At 47.6% G+C, this 24,081-nt stretch overlaps 1 protein-coding gene across 2 annotated transcripts in view; it reads right to left on the reverse strand.

The window, feature by feature from the left end:
• Positions 1 to 24,081, reverse strand: part of KMT2B (lysine methyltransferase 2B) — a 728,361-nt gene that overhangs the window by 454,932 nt on the left and 249,348 nt on the right. For both annotated transcript variants that reach the window (XM_069201148.1, XM_069201147.1), the window contains exons 19-22: positions 14,732 to 14,853; positions 14,193 to 14,311; positions 13,973 to 14,110; positions 531 to 689 (exon numbers count right to left, since the gene is read on the reverse strand). In XM_069201148.1, the coding sequence (XP_069057249.1) occupies positions 531 to 689; positions 13,973 to 14,110; positions 14,193 to 14,311; positions 14,732 to 14,853 (538 nt within the window). The remainder of the gene's footprint in view (positions 1 to 530; positions 690 to 13,972; positions 14,111 to 14,192; positions 14,312 to 14,731; positions 14,854 to 24,081) is intronic.

Genomic DNA, 24,081 nt, shown 5'->3' on the forward strand with positions numbered 1-24,081 from the left:
CTACAGGTTTTGACGATTCTTCATTTTCTTTCAATACGGAGTGAATTTTGATCAGTTTTGTAATACTCTTCATGTTATCACACTACTGAGCACATTTACAAAACAGTAATAGTTGGAATTCCACATTCCATTGACCACTATACACAAACACCAGCCATACAGAAATCAGACTTGGTGCAACTACAATGCAGACAATCTAGCCTGAAGAAAAGTGTCCACTCAAACCTACACAAGTAACCCCATAACAGTTTTGCCCTATTTAGGCCTCACTATTGAGATGCAGTTCGAGTCCAATGGCATAGTCAAAACACAAGGTTATGTCTATTGCAGTCAGGACAACTCCCTAGGGGAATAAAACACAAGCATTTAACAGCTAGAATGTATCAAGTAACCTAAGCCACCTGATATTACCATTCCTGGATACAGCATCTAGTGTTCATTGACAGTCCTCCGACTATGCAACCCAACGCTAGATATACACACCAGGGCATCACCACAAGCTGGCAGTCACATATTAGCAACCTCCTCACCTCGCCATCCATGAGATCTTTGTGTTTTTCACAGAACATTTTCTTGTCATCCTGAAAGACGCAGCGTCTTGACCTGGCACACATGAAGTGGAAGTTACTGTGGCAGGAGGATAGGCAGCAGCCCACAGTGGCCCCTGATTTCTGACACAGTTCACAGCGCTGTCAGGACAGAAGTAAAACAAATCAGTTGTGGGTTATAAGTTTGGGCTCACAAGGATGATATGGGTTACAAACTCAAAAACACAAAGGCCAGAGGCATTTTCCTGTACATCTAACACCCTCAGCGAAGATTGTAAAGTTTAAAAGAAAACAAACAGAAATTCTAAAGAAACATATCAGGCCATAACCCATACTCAACAATTTAATAAAACTTCATAACCCTCACAAAGCACAACATGTTAATTGGTTGTAATGTTTTTAGTCACCAGCCTTCAGTTGCATAAGGCATCCCACCACTTCGAAGGGCATGAAACATTTAAGTAATAATAGATATTTAGATAAAGTTATTGAACTTAGGAAATGCTCTTTCTAATGGATCCTATAACCATAGATTCCTCTCCTTTAGAACATTCCCAGCCATCAGGCTGAATCAAGAAGATATTTCAGCATAGCTCCCACAGGCAGGTAGGTGGCATGGTCTGGCTTTGATTCAACTTCATTCTGGAACCACTTATTATCACCACTCAAGCGCACTGTAAGCACACTGTCAGTTTATTTTGTGACACTGATCCCTCAGATGTGAAGCCAAAAAAACAATTATCTTTCACAGTTTGCAGATTTCTAATCAGCAACTTTTTAGATAGAAAACAGACCATTCCACACAACATGAAGACAGGAAGGCACTGATCAATCTGCAGTTAGAGTATGTAAGGAAATGCCTCCTTTGCATGGTCACCCCCTGACTTTTTGCCTTTTGCGGATGCCAAGTTATAAATAAAAGTGTGCTGGGACCCTGCTAACCAGGCCCCAGCACCAGTGTTCTTTCCCTAAACTGTACCTTTGCTTCCACAATTGGCACAGCCCTGGCACTCAGGTAAGTCCCTTGTAACAGGTACCCCTGGTACCAAGGGCCCCGATGCTAGGGAAGGTCTCTAAGGGCTGCAGCATGTCTTATGCCACCCTGGGGACCCCTCACTCGGCACATGCACACTGCCTCACAACTTGTGTGCTGGTGGGGAGAAAATGACTCCCCTCAGAGTGCCATGCCAACCTCACACTGCCTGTGGCATAGGTAATTCACCCCTCTAGCAGGCCTTACAGCCCTAAGGCAGGGTGCACTATACCACAGGTGGCGGCATATGTGCATGAGCACTATGCCCCTATAGTATCTAAGCAAAACCTTAGACATTGTAAGTGCAGGGTAGCCATAAGAGTATATAGTCTGGGAGTTTGTCAAACACAAACTCCACAGTTCAATAATGGCTACTCTGAAATCTGTGAATTTTGGTATTGTAGGAAGTTGGCTCTGTATTGAAAATGTCACTTACCCAGTGTACATCTGTTCGTGGCATCAGTCGCAGTAGATTCGCATGTTCTGCAATAGCTCGCCATCTGGTGTTGGGCCGGAGTGTTACAAGTTGTTTTTGTTCGAAGAAGTCTTTCGAGTCACGGGACCGAGTGACTCCTCCTCTTGTCTCCATTGCGCATGGGCGTCGACTCCATCTTCGATTGTTTTTCCCCGCAGAGGGTGAGGTAGGAGTTGAATTGTAGTAATAGTGCCCATGCAATGGAGTGACTAAGTATGCACCTATTTAAGGTTGAGATGATACATATATAAATAATTGAAGGTAACTTCCAAACTGCTACAGGCTCCCGGGGAGGCGGGTGGGCACATGCGAATCTACTGCGACTGATGCCACGAACAGATGTACACTGGGTAAGTGACATTTTCAGTTCGATGGCATCTGTCGCTGTAGATACGCATGTTCTGCATAGACTAGTAAGCAGTTATTTCCCCAAAAGCGGTGGATCAGCCTGTAGGAGTGGAAGTAGTCTGAAATAATGTTCTTAATACGGCTTGACCTACTGTGGCTTGTTGTGCGGATAACACGTCTACACAGTAGTGCTTGGTGAATGTGTGAGGCGTAGACCATGTGGCTGCCTTACATATTTCTTGCATTGGGATGTTTCCTAGAAAGGCCATGGTAGCACCTTTCTTTCTGGTTGAGTGTGCCCTTGGTGTAATGGGCAGCTGTCGTTTAGCTTTAAGGTAGCAAATTTGGATGCATTTAACTATCCATCTGGCTATACCTTGTTTTGATATTGGGTTTCCTGCATGAGGTTTTTGAAATGCAATAAATAGTTGGTTAGTCTTTCTGATGTTTTTTGTTCTGTCAATGTAATACATCAATGCTCTTTTGACATCTAATGTATGTAGTGCCCTTTCAGCTACGGTATCTGGCTGTGGAAAAAACACTGGAAGTTCCACTGTTTGATTTAGATGGAACGGTGAAATAACCTTTGGCAAAAATTTAGGATTGGTCCTTAGGACGACTTTATTTTTGTGTAGTTGTATAAAAGGTTCCTGTATTGTAAACGCTTGAATCTCGCTTACTCTTCTTAGGGAAGTAATGGCGATGAGAAATGCCACCTTCCAGGTTAGGAACTGTATGTCGCAGGAGTGCATGGGTTCAAAAGGTGGACCCATAAGTCTAGTTAGGACAACATTTAGGTTCCATGAAGGAACAGGTGGTGTTCTTGGTGGTATAATTCTCCTAAGGCCCTCCATGAATGCTTTAATGACTGGTATCTTATATAGGGAAGTTAAATAGGTAGTCTGCAGGTATGCAGATATTGCTGCAAGGTGTATTTTAATGGAAGAGAAAGCTAGGTTAGATTTTTGTAAGTGAAGCAAGTAACCCACTACATGTTCTGGAGTTGTGTGTAATGGTTGTATTTGATTAATATGGCAGTAGCAAACAAACCTCTTCCATTTACTTGCATAGCAGTGCCTGGTGGATGGCCTTCTGGCTTGTTTTATGACTTCCATACATTCTTGTGTAAGTTGTAAGTGCCCGAATTCTAGGATTTCAGGAGCCAGATTGCTAGATTCAGCGATGCTGGATCTGGGTGTCTGATCTTTTGGTTGTGCTGTGTCAACAGATCTGGCCTGTTGGGCAATTTGATGCAGGGTACCACTGATAGGTCTAGCAGCGTTGTGTACCAGGGTTGCCTTGCCCAAGTTGGTGCTATCAATATGAGTTTGAGTTTGCTTTGACTGAGTTTGTTTACCAGGTAAGGAAGGAGAGGGAGAGGAGGAAAAGGGTAAGCAAATATCCCTGACCAGTTCATCCATAGGGCATTGCCTTGGGATTGTTTGTGTGGGTATCTGGATGCGAAGTGTTGGCATTTTGCGTTCTCCCTTGTCGCAAACAAGTCTGAGGTGTTCCCCAGAGTTTGAAATAAGTGTTCAGAATTTGGGGGTGAATTTCCCATTCGTGGACCTGTTGGTGATCTCGAGAGAGATTGTCTGCGAGTTGATTTTGGATCCCTGGTATAAATTGTGCTATTAGGCGAATTTGGTTGTGAATTGCCCAATGCCAAATCTTTTGTGCTAGCAGGCTTAACTGCGTGGAGTGCGTCCCCCCCCTGCTTGTTTAGATAATACATTGTTGTCATGTTGTCTGTTTTGACGAGAATGTATTTGTGAACTATTATTGGTTGGAAAGCTTTTAGTGCTTGAAAAACTGCTAGAAGTTCTAGGTGATTGATATGCAGTTTTGTTTGATGTACGTTCCATTGTCCTTGTATGCTGTGTTGATCGAGGTGTGCTCCCCACCCTGTCATGGAAGCATCTGTTGTTATTACATATTGTGGCACTGGGTCTTGGAAAGGCCGCCCTTTGTTTAAATTTATGTTGTTCCACCACAGAAGCGAGAGGTAAGTTTGGCGGTCTATTAACACCAGATCTAGAAGGTGACCCTGTGCTTGAGACCACTGTGATGCTAGGCATTGTTGTAAGGGCCTCATGTGCAGTCTTGCGTTTGGGACAATGGCTATGCATGAAGACATCATGCCTAGGAGTTGTAATACCATCTTTGCTTGTATCTTTTGTGTTGGATACATGCGTTGTATGATGGTGTTGAAATTTAGAATTCTTTGTGGACTTGGAGTGGCTACTCCCTTTGATGTGTCTATTATGGCTCCTAGGTATTGTTGTACCTTGCGCGGCAGAATGTTGGATTTTGTAAAGTTGACGGTGAACCCGAGTTTGAAGAGGGTTTGTATGATCTGATTTGTGTGATTTGAGCACTCTATGAACGAATGGGCCTTGATTAGCCAGTCGTCCAAATATGGGAACACATGTATTTGCTGCCTTCTTATGTGTGCAGCGACTACCGCTAGACATTTGGTAAAGACTCTTGGTGCGGTTGTTAATCCGAAAGGCAGTACCTTGAATTGGTAATGTATTCCTTTGAATACAAACCTTAGGTATTTCCTGTGCGATGGGTGTATTGGTATATGGAAATAAGCATCCTTGAGGTCTAAAGTTGCCATGTAGTTGTGTAGTTTTAGCAATGGCAATACTTCTTGTAGTGTGACCATGTGGAAGTGGTCTGATTTGATGAAAGTGTTCACTACTCTGAGGTCTAGGATTGGTCTCAGCGTTTTGTCCTTCTTTGGTATCAGAAAGTACAGTGAGTAAACTCCTGTGTTTATTTGTGTGTTTGGCACTAATTTGATTGCATTCTTTTGCAATAGTGCCTGCACTTCTATCTCCAGGAGATTGGAATGGTGTGTTGTTAAATTTTGTGCTTTTGGTGGTATGTTTGGAGGGAATTGTAGAAATTCTATGCAATAACCATGTTGGATAATTGCTAGAACCCAAGTGTCTGTAGTGATTTCCTCCCATGCTTTGTAATAATGACCTATTCTTCCCCCCACTGGTGTTGTGTGGAGGGGGTGAGTGACATGTGAGTCACTGTTTAGTAGTAGGGGTTTTTGGGCTCTGAAATCTTCCTCTATTTCTAGGGAATTGCCCTCCTCTATATTGTCCCCGAAAACCTCCTCTATACTGTCCCTGGTAACTGGACGGTGTTGCTTGTGAGGTGCTGGCTTGTGAGCTTTGACCCCGAAACCCCCCTCGAAAGGGCGTTTTACGGAATGTGCTGTAATTCCCTCTGCTCTGCGGGGAGTAGAGTGCGCCCATGGCTTTGGCAGTGTCCGTATCTTTTTTGAGTTTCTCAATCGCTGTGTCCACTTCTGGACCGAACAGTTCTTTTTCATTAAAAGGCATATTGAGAACTGCTTGTTGAATCTCTGTTTTAAATCCAGACGTTCGGAGCCATGCATGCCTTCTGATAGTTACAGATGTATTAATTGTCCGTGCAGCTGTATCTGCAGCGTCCATGGAGGAGCGGATCTGGTTGTTGGAAATGGTCTGTCCCTCCTCAACCACTTGTTTTGCCCTATTTTGTAAGTCCTTGGGCAGATGTTCAATGAGATGTTGCATCTCGTCCCAGTGGGCTCTGTCATAGCGCGCAAGTAGTGCCAGAGAGTTCGCGATGCGCCACTGGTTTGCAGCTTGTGCTGCGACTCTTTTACCAGCTGCATCGAACTTGCGGCTTTCTTTATCTGGGGGTGGTGCATCTCCAGATGTGTGAGAGTTGGCCCTTTTCCTAGCTGCTCCTACAACGACAGTCTGGTGGCAGCTGTGTAGTGATGAAAACCGGGTCTGTAGGAGGCGCCTTATACTTTTTTTCCACCCTTGGTGTGATTGCCCTACTTTTGACCGGCTCCTTAAAGATGTCTTTTGCGTGCCGGAGCGTACCAGGGAGCATAGGCAGGCTTTGGTATGAGCTGTGGGTGGAGGAGAGTGTGTTGAATAAAAAATCATCCTCGACCTGTTCTGAGTGGAGGCTTACGTTGTGAAATTGTGCTGCTCTAGCCACCACTTGAGAATACGCGGTGCTGTCTTCTGGTGGAGATGGCTTCGTAGGGTATGCCTCCGGACTGTTATCTGACACTGGGGCGTCGTATAGGTCCCATGCGTCCTTATCTTGGTCACCCTGGCTCATGGTGGTGTGAGCTGGGGAGTGTGATGAAGTTTGCGCTGGTGAGACGTTAATCACGGGCGGAGGAGAGGGTGGTGGGGTAACTCTTTTCACCACTTTTGGTTGTGGTGTCTGTTCAGTCTGGAACTCCAACCTTCTCTTTCTCCTAATGGGGGGAAGGGTGCTTATTTTTCCTTTCCCCTGCTGTATGAAGATACGCTTTTGCGTATGGTCCACATCAGTTGCTTGTAGCTCTTCCTCAAACCTATGCTTTTGCATTTGGGAGGTTAGCGAGTGCTCTTCTGTATAAGAGCCTGAAGCTTGGTCGCTTGCAGTTTGTTTCGGCATCGAAACCTTGTCTGCGTGTTTTTTCGGCTCCGAGGTGACTTTTTTCTTTTTCGGGGCCGAAACCTCTCGGCGTCGATCTGCTTCGGTGCCGCTGTCTCGGCGTCGAGCCGTGTCCACACAGGCATCTCGGTGTCGAGACTTGTCTCCAGCACTTTCTCGGTCCCGAGAAGGCTGCGTGCCGGTGTCTCGACTGGAGTCGGACGACCTCGGCACTGTTTGGGCCTTTTTCGGTGCCGACGGTCGGTCACCGAATTTATGGGTGGAGCCATGGCCGGATGGCAGTGGCGTCCCCTGGGCCTTGTAAATGTTTCTCTGTGTGGTTTTCGACGTCTTACTCACGGTTTGTGTATCGTCGAATCCTTCGGAGTCTGAGTCTTGGATCGAGAAGGTACCTTCCTCTTCCTGTTCCTCGAACTCCTGTTGGGCTGTCGGTGCGGACGCCATCTGAAGTCTTCTGGCTCGACGGTCTCGGAGTGTCTTTTGGGACCGGAACGCACGACAGGCCTCGCAGGTGTCTTCGCTGTGCTCAGGTGACAGGCACAGGTTGCAGACCAAGTGTTGGTCTGTGTAGGGGTATTTATTGTGGCATTTGGGGCAGAAACGGAACGGGGTCCGTTCCATCGGCGTTCTTCAGCACGCGGTCGGGCCGACCAGGCCCCGACGGGGGATCGAAAAACTACCCCGAAGGGCATCGGAGCTCTTCGATCTTCGATGCGGTGTGGAATCTAAGTACGCCGATCCCGAACGCAACAATACCGACGAAAATCTTCCGAAATTAGCTAATTTTCCGTTCCGAAACTCGGAGCGACAGGAACACGTCCGAACCCGATGGCAGAAAAAAAACAAATCGAAGATGGAGTCGACGCCCATGCGCAATGGAGACAAGAGGAGGAGTCACTCGGTCCCGTGACTCGAAAGACTTCTTCGAACAAAAACAACTTGTAACACTCCGGCCCAACACCAGATGGCGAGCTATTGCAGAACATGCGTATCTACAGCGACAGATGCCATCGAACATACTATTTCAAAGTAAGAAATAGTGTGCAGAGTCCAAGGGTTCCCCTTAGAGGTAAGATAGTGGCAACATTAGATAATTCTAATGCTCTATTTTGTGGTAGTGTGGTCGAGCAGTAGGCTTATCAGAGGGTAGTGTTAAGCATTTGTTCTACACACACAGGCAATAAATTAGGAACACACACTCAAAGACTTGCTCCTGGCCAATAGGTTTTTATATTGAAAAATATCTTTAGTTTATTTTAAGAACCAGGTTCAAGATTTACAGTTAATACTTTAAATGTAAGGTACTTCACTTAGATACTTTAGGAACTTAGAATGAAAGCAATATCGCATACAGTCTTTGTAAAAATGGCAATAAGCTATTTTCAAAGTGGACACAGTGCAAAAATCAACAGTTCCTGGGGGAGGTTAGTTTGCAAGTTAAGTAAAACACTTACAAGTCTCAAGTTTGGGGGATAGGCAGCCCACCGTTGGGGGTTCAAGGAAACCCCAAAGTTACCACACCAGCAGCTCAGGGCCGGTCAGGTGCAGAGGTCAAAGAGGTGCCCAAAACACATAGGTGCCTATGGGGAACAGGGGTGCTCCGGTTCCAGTCTGCCAGCAGGTAAGGACTTGCGTCCTCGGGGAAAAGATCGGGGGGGTTTTGTAGAGCACCGGGGGGAGGGGGAGGGGAGACAAGAAGGCACAGAAAGTACACCCTCAGCGGCACAGGGGCGGCTGGGTGCAGTGTGCAAACAGGCGTCTAGTTTTAGATTGAAAACAATGGAGAGACCCGGGGGTCACTTCAGCGATGCAGGCAGGCATAGAGGGGGTCGCTCTTGCACTGGAGTTCGGTTACTTCAGGTCCTGGGGGCTGCGAGTGCAGTGTTGGTTCCAGGCGTCGGTCCCTTGTTACGGGCAGTTGCAGTCAGGGGGAGCCTCTGGATTCTCTCTGCAGGCGTCGCTGTGGGAGCACAGGGGGGTCGTCTCTGGTTACTCACAGGCTCGCAGTCGCCGGGGAGTCCTCCCTGAGGTGTTTGTTTTCTGCAGGTCGAGCCGGGGGCGTAGGGTGCAGAGTGTGAACTCTTACGCTTCCGCCGGGGAACGTGAAGTCTTTAAAGTTGTTGAAAAGTTGGAATTTGTTGCAGATTGTTGAGCAGGGCCGCTGCTCACGGGAGTTTCTTGGTCCTGGGGTCAGGGCAGTCCTGTGAGGCTTCAGCAGTCGCTGGTCCCTGTCGGATACGTCGCTGGAGCAGGTTTTCGAAGTTGGAGACAGGCCGGTAGGGCTTGGGCCAAAGCAGTTGTCGTCTTCCTCCTCTGCAGGCTTGTAGGTCAGCAGTCCTTTTCTTCAGGTTGCAGGAATCTGATTTCCTGGGATCTGGGGAGACCCTAAACACTGAATTTAGGGGTGTGTATGTCTGGGAGGGCAGTAGCCAATGGCTACTGTTCTTGAGGGTGGCTACACCCTCTGTGTCTCCTCCCTGTGGGGAGGGGGGCACATCCCTAATCCTATTGGGGGAATCCTCCAAACTCAAGATGGAGAATTTCTCAAGGCAGGGGTCACCTCAGCTCAGATGCCCTCTGGGTGTATTTTACAATAAATTGCACACTGGCATCAGTGTGCATTTATTGTGCTGAGAAGTTTGATACCAAACCTCCAAGTTTTCAGCGTAGCCAGGGAAGGACTCTAAGGGCTGCAGCATGTCTGAGGCCACCATTGGGACCCCTCACTCAGCACATGCACACTGCCTCACAGCTTGTGTGTGCTGGTGGGGAGAAAATAACTAAGTCGACATGGCACTCCCCTCAGGGTGCCATGCCAACCTCACACTGCCTGTGGCATAGGTAAGTCACCCCTCTAGCAGGCCTTACAGCCCTAAGGCAGGGTGCACTATACCACAGGTGAGGGCATAGGTGCATGAGCACTATGCCCCACAGTGTCTAAGCAAAACCTTAGACATTTTAAGTGCAGGGTAGCCATAAGAGTATATGGTCTGGGAGTCTGTCAAAAAGGAACTCCACAGCTCCATAATGGCTACACTGAATACTGGGAAGTTTAGTATCAAACTTCTCAGAATAATAAACCCACACTGATGCCAGTGTTGGATTTATTCAAAAATGCACACAGAGGGCATCTTAGAGATGCCCCCTGTATTTTACCCAATTGTTCAGTGCAGGACTGACTGGTCTCTGCCAGCCTGCTGCTGAGAGACGAGTTTCTGACCCCATGCGGTGAGAGCCTTTGTGCTCTTTGAGGACAGAAACAAAGCCTGCTCTGGGTGGAGGTGCTTCACACCTCCCCCCTACAGGAACTGTAACACCTAGCAGTGAGCTTCAAAGGCTCAAGCATCGTGTTACAATGCCCCAGGGTACTCCAGCTAGTGGAGATGCCCGCCCCCTGGACCCAGCCCCCACTTTTGGCGGGAAGTCCAGGAGAGATAATGAGAAAAACAAGGAGGAGACACTGGCCAGTCAGGACAGCCCCTAAGGTGTCCTGAGCTGAGGTGACTGACTTTTAGAAATCCTCCATCTTGTAGAAGGAGGATTCCCCCAATAGGAATAGGGATGTGCCCCCCTCCCCTCAGGGAGGAGGCACAAGGAGGGTGTAGCCACCCTCAAGGACAGTAGCCATTGGCTACTGCCCTCCCAGACCTAAACACACCCCTAAATCGAGTATTTAGGGGCTCCCCAGAACCTAGGAACTCAGATTCCTGCAACTAACAAGAAGAAGAGGACTGCTGAGCTGAAAAACCCCTGCAGAGGAAGAAAGAAGACACCAACTGCTTTGGCCCCAGACCTACCGGCCTGTCTCCTGCCTTCTAAAGAAACCTGCTCCAGCGACGCTTTCCCAAGGACCAGCGACCCATGAATCCTCAGAGGACTGCCCTGCTTCAAGAAAGACAAGAAACTCCCGAGGACAGCGGCACTGCTCCAAAAGAACTGCAACTTTGTTTCAAGGAGCAGATTTAAAGACCCCTGCAACTCCCCGCAAGAAGCGTGAGACTTGCAACACTGCACCCGGCGACCCCGACTCGACTGGTGGAGAACCAACACCTCAGGGAGGACCCTCCGGCGACTCCAAGACCGTGAGTAACCAAAGTTGTCCCCCCTGAGCCCCCACAGTGACGCCTGCAGAGGGAATCCAGAGACTCCCCCTGACCGCGACTGCCTGAACTCCATTTCCCGACAGCTGGAAAAGACCCTGCACCCGCAGCCCCCAGCACCTAAAGGAACGGAACTCCTGTGCAGAGTGACCCCCAGGAGGCCCTCTCCCTTGCCCAGGTGGTGGCTACCCCGAGGAGCCCCCCCCCCGTGCCTGCCTGCACCGCTGAAGAGACCCCTTGGTCCCTCATTGAAAACCATTGAAAACCCGACGCGTGTTTGCACACTGCACCGCCACCCCCGCGCTGCTGAGGGTGTACTTTTTGTGCTGACTTGTGTCCCCCCCGGTGACCTACAAAAGCCCCCTGGTCTGCCCTCCGAAGACGCGGGTACTTACCTGCTGGCAGACCGGAACCGGGGCAGCCCCTTCTCTCCATTGAAGCCTATGTGTTTTGGGCACCTCTTTGACCTCTGCACCTGACCGGCCCTGAGCTGCTGGTGTGGTAACTTTGGGGTTGCTCTGAACCCCCAACGGTGGGCTACCTTGGAACCAAACCTGAGACCTGTAAGTGATTTACTTACCTGCTAAAACTAACAATAACTTACCTCCCCAGGAACTGTGAAAATTGCACTGTGTCCACTTTTAAAACAGCTATTTGTGTTTTATGTGAAAAGTATATATGCTACTGTAATTATTCAAAGTTCCAAAAGTACTTACCTGCAATACCTTTCAAATGAGATATTACATGTAGAATTTGAACCTGTGGTTCTTAAAATAAACTAAGAAAAGATATTTTTCTATAACAAAACCTATTGTCTGGATTTGTCTGAGTGTGTGTTCCTCATTTATTGCCTGTGTGTATGTACAACAAATGCTTAACACTACTCCTTTGATAAGTCTACTGCTCGACCACACTACCACAAAATAGAGCATTAGTATTATCTCTTTTTGCCACTATCTTACCTCTAAGGGGAACCCTTGGACTCTGTGCATACTATTCCTTACTTTGAAATAGTGCATACAGAGCCAAAAAGGCTGCCTGGTGCCAGGGTTGTGCCAATTGTGGAGTCAATGGTACATTTTAGGTGAAAGAACACTGGTGCTGGGGCCCGGTTAGCAGAGTCCCAGCACACTTCTCAGTCAAGTCAGCATCAGTATCAGGCAAAAAGTGGGGGTAACTGCAACAGGGAGCCATTTCTTTACAGCAGTGGTTCCCAAACTGTGCGCCGCGGCTCCTTGGTGCGCCGTCAAAATTAGCCAGGGGCGCCGCACACAGTCTGGAAACCACTCGGAGGTGCTTTTAATCGGTAGCTTTTCACCGTGGTTTTGGAAACAAAACCCCCTGCATTAATTATTGTGACCAGAGGAGGGCGCCAGAGTACCATTAATAATATCCCTCTGACAAAAGAAAAGAAATAATTTAAAATAAATGGTTTTCAGGAACCTGAACGAGAGAATTAAGAAGTCAAACTGTAAATAGTGTAGGTACAGGTACAGGCTGGGATTACGTTCCCCCACCCGCCAAAAAAAAGTAACATAATGGGGAGCCGTGGCCAACACGGCCAATAGGTCAAAGGAGCCGGGGATCGAAAAAGTTTGGGAACCACTGCTTTACAGTGTCCAACTTCTTTTTGCGCGTGTTCCTCTCCGAAGATGTCGGGAGTGTCTTCAGTTGTCTTCGACACCACTTCTAGCTGAAACGCTCCTCGGTCCATGAGGGTCTTTTAGGATCAAAAAGACCTACAGGCATCGCAGGTCTCTTCCTTATGTTATGGAGACAAGAACAATTTACACACCAATTGTTGATCCGTGTACGGAAACTTGGAGTGGCACAAGAACAGAACCTAAACGGAGTTCGTTCCATTAGCCCAGCATTTTTCAACAGCAGTTGGCGAACTAGGCCCAAAAATGGCACGGACGCCCATAAGGGCGTTGAACCGAGCCAGACAATTAAAACCGGAAAGATTGATTAAAGTGTGGAAATACACAGTCAAAAACTACAGCTACGTCAAAAAAAAGATGGAAAGCAAAGTTCCAAAGAGAACGAACCTAGATCTTCTGGAGCAAGAGGAAACACGTCCGAACCAGACAGCAAAGAGAAAACAATCTAACAAAGGACTCGATGCCCATGTGCACTATCGCTGAGAGGAGGAGTCACTCAAACTCTTGACTCGAAAAGATTCTTCGTAGAAAAACATGCAACACTCCGAGCCCAACACTAGTTGGAGAACTTATGCAAAGCATGTGTATCTACAGCCACACAGGCCATCGAACATCATGTTTCACAGTAGCTGAGGGCTAACTATGTGACAAAGTCAGAGTGACTATTGTGTGATACATGAGAGAAATACAGCCTTGTTTTATTGCACAGTCCAAGATCATGTTTAATAGGAGAAGGCAGGCAAGGTATCATTTATTGTCTGGAGTGCTGAGATATCACATCCAGAGAGTACATTCTGTAGGGAATGCACCTCCAAAAGGAAGCTAAGTACAAGATGGCAAACTTAATGCTCTCAGGAATATTCAGAGGGTGCATTAGATACTGTGTGTAAACAAGTAATGTAGCAAATATTTTAGAGCTCAAAGATTGCCCATTTACGGGCACCTACAGCTTTCACGTCCAGTGGTTTTAAGGGATTATGCATCTCATACTAAGTGGGAAGCTCAGGGGCTAACATTTAACCCACATGTAGCAAGCAATTAAGTAAGTCACATCTGATAGCTAATCTACTGCAGACAAATCAGCCGCATTGTTAAGCTTCAGAGGTGATGTCTTCCCTGCCCTCATGAGTCTAAGAGTAGAACTCCTTGATAAATGTCACCTTATTCATCCAGAGAGCTTTATATTAATCAAACACGGTTCTCAAGGAGCTCTGTCATACTGCCTAGCAGCAAATGAGCGGCAAAGCTCCAAATAATGCAATGATTTTTTGCGACCAAGAACAAGGAGTACCTCTGCCTTAGATTCATAAGCTTGCTAAATCTAAGACGGATGTACTTACCATCTGCCTCCCGCGGGCCACCGCTGCATGCACATTTTTCAGCGAGCCATCATTCTCTTCAAAAACCTCAGCCGACCAGATGGCACAGTTGATGTGGGTCCATTCATTCTGTCCAATGTATAGGAGCCGTCCAGCATTCTGTAATGAAACACAATATTAGAAAAAGGCAATCCTGCCAGCCTTACCACCCTGACATTGAACTCTTCCCCATCTCAAGCACCTTAGGATTGTCGTCTCCGTACTTCAGGCACAGAGTACACTGTCTGTTGTCCAGCACCTCTTCCTCTTTGCAGACTAGGGGTGTTGTGTCACATGATAAGCTGGAGTTTACTTTGGTGCCTTGGAAGAAAGAACATTTTACTGACCAACACAAATAAGGAAACTGGTGATTTAATTTTTTTCTACCCAATGACTTCAAGAAACACTTTCCCTTTTTAGTTTGGAGGTGGGAACAAACAGTAGAAAGACAATGAAGTTTGGTAAATCATTTATTTGGGTCATGTTTTCGTAAACTGTGGGCAAGATGATCACATGTGTAAAGCGCATAAGCAGCACTGGCTTGAGAGAAGCTTGGGCTATAGGAAATAGGGCAATATGGGCGGACATGAACAGTAGACGCAATCACAGAGCAGACTTAACAGAGTTGAGGAGTAGTCCTGCTGAGCAGAGAAAGAACACAATAGTAAAATACAAGAGAACTAACATACAAAGAGAAAACTACCCAGGAATTTTTTTTAAAATTTGAAAAAGAGTTTATACCTGGAGATGGGGTCTTTGATTTTGAGAGACCATTTTCAACTGGATGCAATTCTTCCCTTTCTCGCCACTGAGCATAGATGTGATCGGATGAGGGAGGAAGAACAGCATTGGGCAACATCCCACTGAACAAAGGACCAAAAGAGGTTGGTAAAGGTTGAAGAGAATCAATGATAAACAGAAAATCGAAAAGGAGTAGGTTCGCAAGAAGCAGAGAGCAATATTTCTCCAACAAAATCTGTGTACATCATGGTAGCAAGAAAAATCTCAGAAAAGTGCACAGGTAATAGAGATTTCTAAACACATTTGCAAAAAAATAAAATTAAAAAGTACCAGTAAAGAAATTAACAACGCTACTTGTCTGTAACACTACATTAGCATTGTATAAATTTGCAGATCATATGGTGTGTACTCGTCTGCCGTCTAGTGTTGAGTATGGAGCACTTTAACTTGATTTTCACGGGTCTATTCGATTTAGGTGTGCAAGGTATTACCTTTAAAAACACCATCTAAAACCCACAATACTTAGGACAAACTCCACCTTAGATTATTTCCCCGCATCATAAATGTGAGGTTTAGGTCATTTACGTGTAAAATAAAAACACAAACCATGCATTTGTGATTACAGTGCACTAGTTTCATTTGGAGGTCAAGACAGTATGTGAATTTACAATACAACCTGCAAAATGGCACTGCTTAGTGGATGTGCATGGTCGCAGCTCAAGTTCAGTACGAGGTTCAGCTATGACAATTATTTGGACTTTAAGATCAAGACAAATCTGCTAACTTGGCCAGCTCACCAGAGCTTAGCCTCCTATTGACACCATAAGATGTAAATTGTAAATATACTGCCCATGTCAATTAACACTGTTGCCCGTTTTGTCTCAAACATCTTGTCTACTCCTTGCCCAAAGATGTTCACTATCATATGGCACAGTAAGCAGATGTTCTTTATTTTCAGATCTAAATTCACACACTTGAATCCAACCATGTCTCCATAGCAGGAATTGTAGTGCTCTCCAATGCCCTGGAGAGCACGTCAGTCGTGTTAGCTGTGCACAAAATTCACCCGGAGACTGGAACTGTAAGTGTTGTACTTACCCGCAAATCGACCTAATTTTTCTTCCAAAGAACTGTTTCTGAAAACTCCACTGTCAACTTTTAAATCTGATAATTGCCACTATTTCAAAAACTGTATAAAACCTATTGATTTCAAACCAAGTGCTATTGATAAATGTGTGAAATAAGAAACTACTGAAGTACTTAACTGCAACTTTAATCTTGTGGTTCTGAAAATAAAGAAAATTTATTTTTGCTATATAAAAACCTTTGGTCTGGAATTAAGTCACTGAGTGTGTGCTTCTTCTATTGTCTGTGTGTACAACAAATGCTTTTCACTACCCTCTGATAAGCCTAACTGTTCGACCACACTACCACAAAGAACATTAGTATTATCTACTTTAGCCTCTGTTAAGCCTTTGGGGAACCCCTGGACTCTGTGCACACTATATCATTTTGATTTAGTATACAGAGAGACAAGTTCCTACACCATGTAACACCTATTTCCAAGGGAGAGGGTATTACCTCCCTCTCCCACATGAAAACCTTTGTCCTGCCTTCCTCTGCCTGAGCTGGTCAAGCAGCAGGAGGGCAGAAACCTGTCTGAGGGGTGGCAGCAGCGTGGGCTGCCTGGAAAACCCCAGAAGACAGGTAGGATCAATGCTGGGAGTACTCTAACAAGCGGGTAACACCCTCTCCCTTTGGAAATAGGTGCAACTGGCTTGGAAGGGGTATCCTCCCCAAGACACTGGCTTGCTTTGAAGGGCAAATCTGGTGCCCTCTGTGCATAAACCAGTCCACACCGGTTCAGGGACCCCCAGTCTCTGTTATGGTGCAAAACTGGACAATGGAAAGGTGAGTGTATGGGCTGCTTCTGTGACTTGTGTCCCTGTACTATGGGACACCTGTGGGTTCTGACTCCGCTCCTGTGTGCCTTCTGCAACGCAGAGGGTCCCCTGGACTCTCCCTCCTGGACCTTGCTGGTCCCCGGCAGAACCTCTTTTCCTCCAACAGCAACTTTGCCTTTGCCAAGGCTTGTTGGTGGAAGCTAGATTGCAAATGGGTGTCAGTGGAAGATTTCCAGCGTAGGACACCTTTTGCACGCATAAGAAACTAATTTCCATCTTCTGTGCTGCAGTGCTGACCTGTCTTCCTTCTTCGTTGACCAACTCCAAAAGGTACCTCTGGGTGGGTACTATCTCCTACTCTCCCTGGACTCCACAGACAATTCTGGACTTGGTCCCCTCTCTCCACAGATCTCCATCTTCGGTATTCCACTGCTGGTTCCTTACAGGATGTTGTGGGTGTCTTCATTTTCTTTTCATCCTTTGGGGTGTTTTTTGGGGAAATCCAGTGTTTTACTCCTGCATTCCTGGTTGCTGACGGGGTCTGCATTACTTACCTGTGTGGTTTCCTAGTACTCCCAGCTCCCCCTACACGATTTACTTACCTAAGTGGGGGCCCTGTGTTTGCATACCACTTTCTTAGGGTTCGTGGCATGTTCCGCTGCAGATTCACATGCTATGCATATTCTGCCATCTAGTGTTGGGCTCAAAGTGTTACAAGTTGTTTTTCTTCAAAGAAGTGTTTTCGGAGTCATAGGACCGAGTGACTCCTGCTCTTCGGCTCCATTGCGCATGGGCATCGACTCCATGTTAGATTGTTTTCCCGCAGAGGGTAGGGTAGGAGTGACAGAGTATAAAGAAAAGAGATGTCCATGCAAATGGAATATATGGAAAATGTCACTTACCCAGTGTACATCTGTTAGTGGCATGTTTCGCTGCAGATTCACATGCTATGAACAGGTCCTGCCATCTAGTGTTGGGCTCGGAGTGTTACAAGTTGTTTTTCTTCTAAGAAGTCTTTTCGAGTCACGGGACCGAGTGACTCCTTTTCGGCTCCATTGCGCATGGGCATCGACTCCATTTTAGATTGTTTTCCCGCAGAGGGTAAGGTAAGAGTGAGAGTGTAAAGAAAGTGATGTCCATGCAATGGGATAGAGATCTATATGCATATGTACAAATTTAAATGTAACTTAAACGGCTACAGGCTAATGGGGAGGAGGGAGGGCGCTTGTGAATCTGCAGCGGAACATGCCACGAACAGATGTACACTGGGTAAGTGACATTTTCCGTTCAATGGCATGTGTAGCAGCAGATACACATGCTATGCATAGACTACAAAGCAGTTCTCCTCCCATAAGCGGTGGTCAGCCTGTAGGAGTTGAAGTTGTCTGAAATAGTGTTCTTAGTACAGCCTGTCCTACTGTGGCTTGCTGTGTTGCTAACACATCTACACAGTAATGCCTGGTAAATGTGTGGGGTGTTGACCAAGTGGCTGCTTTACAGATTTCTGTCATTGGTATATTCCCTAGAAATGCCATTGCTGCTCCTTTCTTCCTGGTGGAGTGTGCTTTTGGTGTTACTAATAGCTGTCTTTTTGCTTTTAGGTAACAGGTTTGAATGCAGTTTACTACCTGTAAAGAAATGGCTCCCTGTTGCAGTTACCCCCACTTTTTGCCTGATACTGATGCTGACTTGACTGAGAAGTGTGCTGGGACCCTGCTAACCAGGCCCCAAGCACCAGTGTTCTTTCACCTAAAATGTACCATTGTTTCCACAATTGGCACAACCCTGGCACCTAGGTAAGTCCCTTGTAACTGGTACCCCTGGTACCAAGGGCACTGATGCCAGGGAAGGTCTCTAAGGGCTGCAGCATGTCTTATGCCACCCTAGGGACCCCTCACTCAGCACAGACACACTGCTTACCAGCTTGTGTGTGCTGGTGGGAAGAAAATGACTGCGTCGACATGGCACTCCCCTCAGGGTGCCATGCCAACCTCACACTGCCTATGGCATAGGTAAGTCACCCCTCTAACAGGCCTTACAGCCCTAAGGCAGGGTGCCCTATACCACAGGTGAGGGCATAGGTGCATGAGCACTATGCCCCTACAGTGTCTAAGCAAAACCTTAGACATTGTAAGTGCAGGGTAGCCCAGAGTATTTGGCCTGGGAGTCTGTCAAAAACGAACTCCACAGCTCCATAATGGCTACATTGAATACTGGGACGTTTGGTATCAAACTTCTCAGAATAATAAACCCACACTGATGCCAGTGTTGGATTTATTAAAAAATGCACACAGAGGGCATCTTAGAGATACCCCCTGTATTTTGCCCAATTGTTCAGTGCAGGACTGACTGGTCTGTGCCAGCCTGCTGCTAAGAGACGAGTTTCTGACCCCATGCAGTGAGAGCCTTTGTGCTCTCTGAGGACAGAAACAAAGCCTGCTCTGGGTGGAGTTGCTTCACACCTCCCCCCTGCAGGAACTGTAACACCTAGCAGTGAGCTTCAAAGGCTCAAGCATCGTGTTACAATGCCCCAGGGTACTCCAGCTAGTGGAGATGCCCGCCCCCTGGACACAGCCTCCACATTGGGCGGCAAGTCCAGGAGAGATAATGAGAAAAACAAGGAGGAGTCACTGGCCAGTCAGGACAGCCCCTAAGGTGTCCTGAGCGGAGGTGAATCTGACTTTTAGAAATCCTCCATCTTGTAGAAGGAGGATTCCACCAATAGGAATAGGGATGTGCCCCCCTCTCCTCAGGGAGGAGGCACAAAGAGGGTGTACCCACCCCTCAAGGACAGTAGCCATTGGCTACTGCCCTCCCAGACCTAAACACACCCCTAAATTCAGTATTTAGGGGCTCCCCAGAACCTAGGAAATTAGATTCCTGCAACTACAAGAAGACGAGGACTGCTGAGCTGAAAGACCCCTGCAGAAGAAAAGAAGACACCAACTGCTTTGGCCCCAGTCCTACCGGCCTGTCTCCTGCTGTAGGAAGTTGGCTCTGTATGTGCTATTTCAAAGTAAGGAATAGCATGCACAGAGTCCAAGGGTTCCCCTTAGAGGTAAAATAGTGGTAAAAATAGATAATACTAATGCTCTATTTTGTGGTAGTGTGGTCGAGCAGTAGGCTTATCCAAGGAGTAGTGTTAAGCATTTGTTGTACATACACAAGACAATAAATGAGGTACACACACTCAGAGACAAATCCAGCCAATAGGTTTTTATATAGAAAAATATCTTTTCTTAGTTTATTTTAAGAACCACAGGTTCAAATTCTACATGTAATATCTCATTCGAAAGGTATTGCAGGTAAGTACTTTAGGAACTTCAAATCATCAAAATTGCATGTATACTTTTCAAGTTATTGACAAATAGCTGTTTTAAAAGTGGACACTTAGTGCAATTTTCACAGTTCCTGGGGGAGGTAAGTTTTTGTTAGTTTTACCAGGTAAGTAGGACACTTACAGGGTTCAGTTCTTGGTCCAAGGTAGCCCACCGTTGGGGGTTCAGAGCAACCCCAAAGTCACCACACCAGCAGCTCAGGGCCGGTCAGGTGCAGAGTTCAAAGTGGTGCCCAAAACACATAGGCTAGAATGGAGAGAAGGGGGTGCCCCGGTTCCGGTCTGCTTGCAGGTAAGTACCCGCGTCTTCGGAGGGCAGACCAGGGGGGTTTTGTAGGGCACCGGGGGGGACACAAGTCCACACAGAAATTTCACCCTCAGCGGCGCGGGGGCGGCCGGGTGCAGTGTAGAAACAAGCGTCGGGTTCGCAATGTTAGTCTATGAGAGATCTCGGGATCTCTTCAGCGCTGCAGGCAGGCAAGGGGGGAATTCCTCGGGGAAACCTCCACTTGGGCAAGGGAGAGGGACTCCTGGGGGTCACTTCTCCAGTGAAAGTCCGGTCCTTCAGGTCCTGGGGGCTGCGGGTGCAGGGTCTCTCCCAGGCGTCGGGACTTTAGGTTCAAAGAGTCGCGGTCAGGGGAAGCCTCGGGATTCCCTCTGCAGGCGGCGCTGTGGGGGCTCAGGGGGGACAGGTTTTGGTACTCACAGTATCAGAGTAGTCCTGGGGTCCCTCCTGAGGCGTCGGATCTCCACCAGTCGAGTCGGGGTCGCCGGGTGCAGTGTTGCAAGTCTCACGCTTCTTGCGGGGAGCTTGCAGGGTTCTTTAAAGCTGCTGGAAACAAAGTTGCAGCTTTTCTTGGAGCAGGTCCGCTGTCCTCGGGAGTTTCTTGTCTTTTCGAAGCAGGGGCAGTCCTCAGAGGGTGTCGAGGTCGCTGGTCCCTTCGGAAGGCGTCGCTGGAGCAGGATCTTTGGAAGGCAGGAGACAGGCCGGTGAGTTTCTGGAGCCAAGGCAGTTGTCGTCTTCTGGTCTTCCGCTGCAGGGGTTTTCAGCTGGGCAGTCCTTCTTCTTGTTGCAGGAATCTAATTTTCTAGGGTTCAGGGTAGCCCTTAAATACTAAATTTAAGGGCGTGTTTAGGTCTGGGGGGTTAGTAGCCAATGGCTACTAGCCCTGAGGGTGGGTACACCCTCTTTGTGCCTCCTCCCAAGGGGAGGGGGTCACAATCCTAACCCTATTGGGGGAATCCTCCATCTGCAAGATGGAGGATTTCTAAAAGTTAGAGTCACTTCAGCTCAGGACACCTTAGGGGCTGTCCTGACTGGTCAGGGACTCCTCCTTGTTTTTCTCATTATTTTCTCCGGCCTTGCCGCCAAAAGTGGGGCCTGGCCGGAGGGGGCGGGCAACTCCACTAGCTGGAGTGTCCTGCGGTGCTGTGACAAAGGGGTGAGCCTTTGAGGCTCACCGCCAGGTGTTACAGCTCCTGCCTGGGGGAGGTGTTAGCATCTCCACCCAGTGCAGGCTTTGTTACTGGCCTCAGAGTGACAAAGGCACTCTCCCCATGGGGCCAGCAACATGTCTCTGGTGTGGCAGGCTGCTAAAACTAGTCAGCCTACACAGATAGTCGGTTAAGTTTCAGGGGGCACCTCTAAGGTGCCCTCTGTGGGGTATTTTACAATAAAATGTACACTGGCATCAGTGTGCATTTATTGTGCTGAGAAGTTTGATACCAAACTTCCCAGTTTTCAGTGTAGCCTTTATGGTGCTGTGGAGTTCGTGTTTGACAGACTCCCAGACCATATACTCTTATGGCTACCCTGCACTTACAATGTCTAAGGTTTTATTTAGACACTGTAGGGGTACCATGCTCATGCACTGGTACCCTCACCTATGGTATAGTGCACCCTGCCTTAGGGCTGTAAGGCCTGCTAGAGGGGTGTCTTACCTATACTGCATAGGCAGTGAGAGGCTGGCATGGCACCCTGAGGGGAGTGCCATGTCGACTTACTCGTTTTGTCCTCACTAGCACACACAAGCTGGCAAGCAGTGTGTCTGTGCTGAGTGAGAGGTCTCCAGGGTGGCACAAGACATGCTGCAGCCCTTAGAGACCTTCCTTGGCATCAGGGCCCTTGGTACTAGAAGTACCAGTTACAAGGGACTTATCTGAATGCCAGGGTGTGCCAATTGTGGATACAATGGTACATTTTAGGTGAAGGAACACTGGTGCTGGGGCCTGGTTAGCAGGGTCCCAGCACACTTCTCAGTCAAGTCAGCATCAGTATCAGGCAAAAAGTGGGGGGTAACTGCAACAGGGAGCCATTTCTTTACACAAGCCCCCCCCAGCCCACAGGCCAGGAGACTCAGCCAACGCTGGAAGAGTCTTCCTAGTCTGTCAGGCGAGGAAGAGTAGAGGAAATGGCTGGTTTGTTGCAGGGCCTACTCTGCCTTACATCCTCCTGTTCAGGTCATTCCCTCTGGGGAACTGACCCACTTCCACAGTGATAGGACCTAGTCTGAACTGCCTCTTGTCTGTGCTTTTTATGTCTTCACCCATTCTCTCTATTTTGAGGTCAGAGGTATCCACCTCTGCTAATCTTATCTTAGCCAGGGTCACCCCTAGCTTACCCAAAGAGGTTACCCAGAGCTGGAGTAACCCCACCATGACCAACAGGGTCAGGGGGCCTAACTTGTTATTTGGCATGGGGTCAGACCACCATGCCAAGGATAGTGCAGCCATAAAGGCTAACACCCAGCAGAGGCCACTGACAGCTGTCAGTGCCCAGAACCACTCCTTTAGCTCTTCACCTAAAAGGGAAGGGGCTAAGTTACAGGCTTCTTTGGGTTCAGGTTGCCTGTCTGCTGTATTAGAGTGGGGGGTTACCACATCTTGTAGTAAACACCCTTCTTCCACTCTTTCTTCTGTTAGCTGAGGAGCCACCCACTCAGGTTTAACAGTTGCCTGACTAGCCAGGACTTCTTGTGGGTCAGGTTGGACTTTATCAGGGCCATTTTTGGAGTTCTCCCCTACTGGAGCAGAATCTCCTTGGCTTGCTGTAACCTTGGCTAAAGGTTGTCCACCCTTCCTACTCTGTTTTCTTTTCTTCTTCTTCTGGGGTCTGCTTGCATTTACTGCAGAGGCAGGACTTCCAGAATCCTTGGGAGAGGACTGGCACTGGACCAGTTCCTCTCTTGGGCTCTGACTAACCTCTGGGTAGTCATTTCCAAGGAGACAATCAAGGGGGAGGTCTGTACTGACTACTACCCTTCTCCAGCTAAGAGTGCCACCCACTTCTATGGGCACTAAAGCCACAGGTCTCTTAGTGACCCTGTCTAGGCTAACTCTTACCCTGGCAGTCTCACCTGGGATGTACTGGTTTGAGAGCACCAGCCTGTCATGCACAATAGTGTGACTGGCACAAGTGTCTCTCAGGGCAGTGGTTGGGATTCCATTCACCAGTAGGTGGTGGAAGTGTCTACTTCCCTCTGGAATCTCCAACTCACCTGTTGGGCCCTGTTTCCAGTTGAAGGCTATGAAGACCTCCTCATCTGAGGAGTCGTCTCCCATGGCTACACTGGTTACCCCTGGAATCTTGTTCTGGGGTTTGTTTTTGGGACAAGAAGCGTCCTTGGTGTGGTGCCCAGACTGTTTACAGTTGTGGCACCATGCCTTAGTGGCATCCCAGTTCTTACCCTGGTACCCACCTTTGTTTTGGGTTGTGTCTTGGGGCCCACCCACCTGTTCTGGTTTTTGGGGGCCTACAGAGGACTCTTTTTCTTTGTTTCTAGTGTCACCCACTTTCTCCTGGGGAGTTTTTGTAACCCCTTTCTTTTGGTCACCCCCAGTGGAAGTTTTGGTTACCCTAGTCTTGACCCAGTGGTCTGCCTTCTTTCCCAATTCTTGGGGAGAAATTGGACCTAGGTCTACCAGATACTGATGCAACTTTTCATTGAAGCAGTTACTTAAAATGTGTTCTTTCATAAACAAATTATAAAGCCCAACATAGTTACACACTTCATTTCCAGTTAACCAACCATCCAGTGTTTTGACTGAGTAGTCTACAAAATCAACCCAGGTCTGGCTCGAGGATTTTTGAGCCCCCCTGAATCTAATTC

This window comes from Pleurodeles waltl, chromosome 7 (assembly GCF_031143425.1).
Source record: "Pleurodeles waltl isolate 20211129_DDA chromosome 7, aPleWal1.hap1.20221129, whole genome shotgun sequence".
In the NCBI taxonomy this organism is placed as follows: Eukaryota; Metazoa; Chordata; class Amphibia; order Caudata; family Salamandridae; genus Pleurodeles; species Pleurodeles waltl.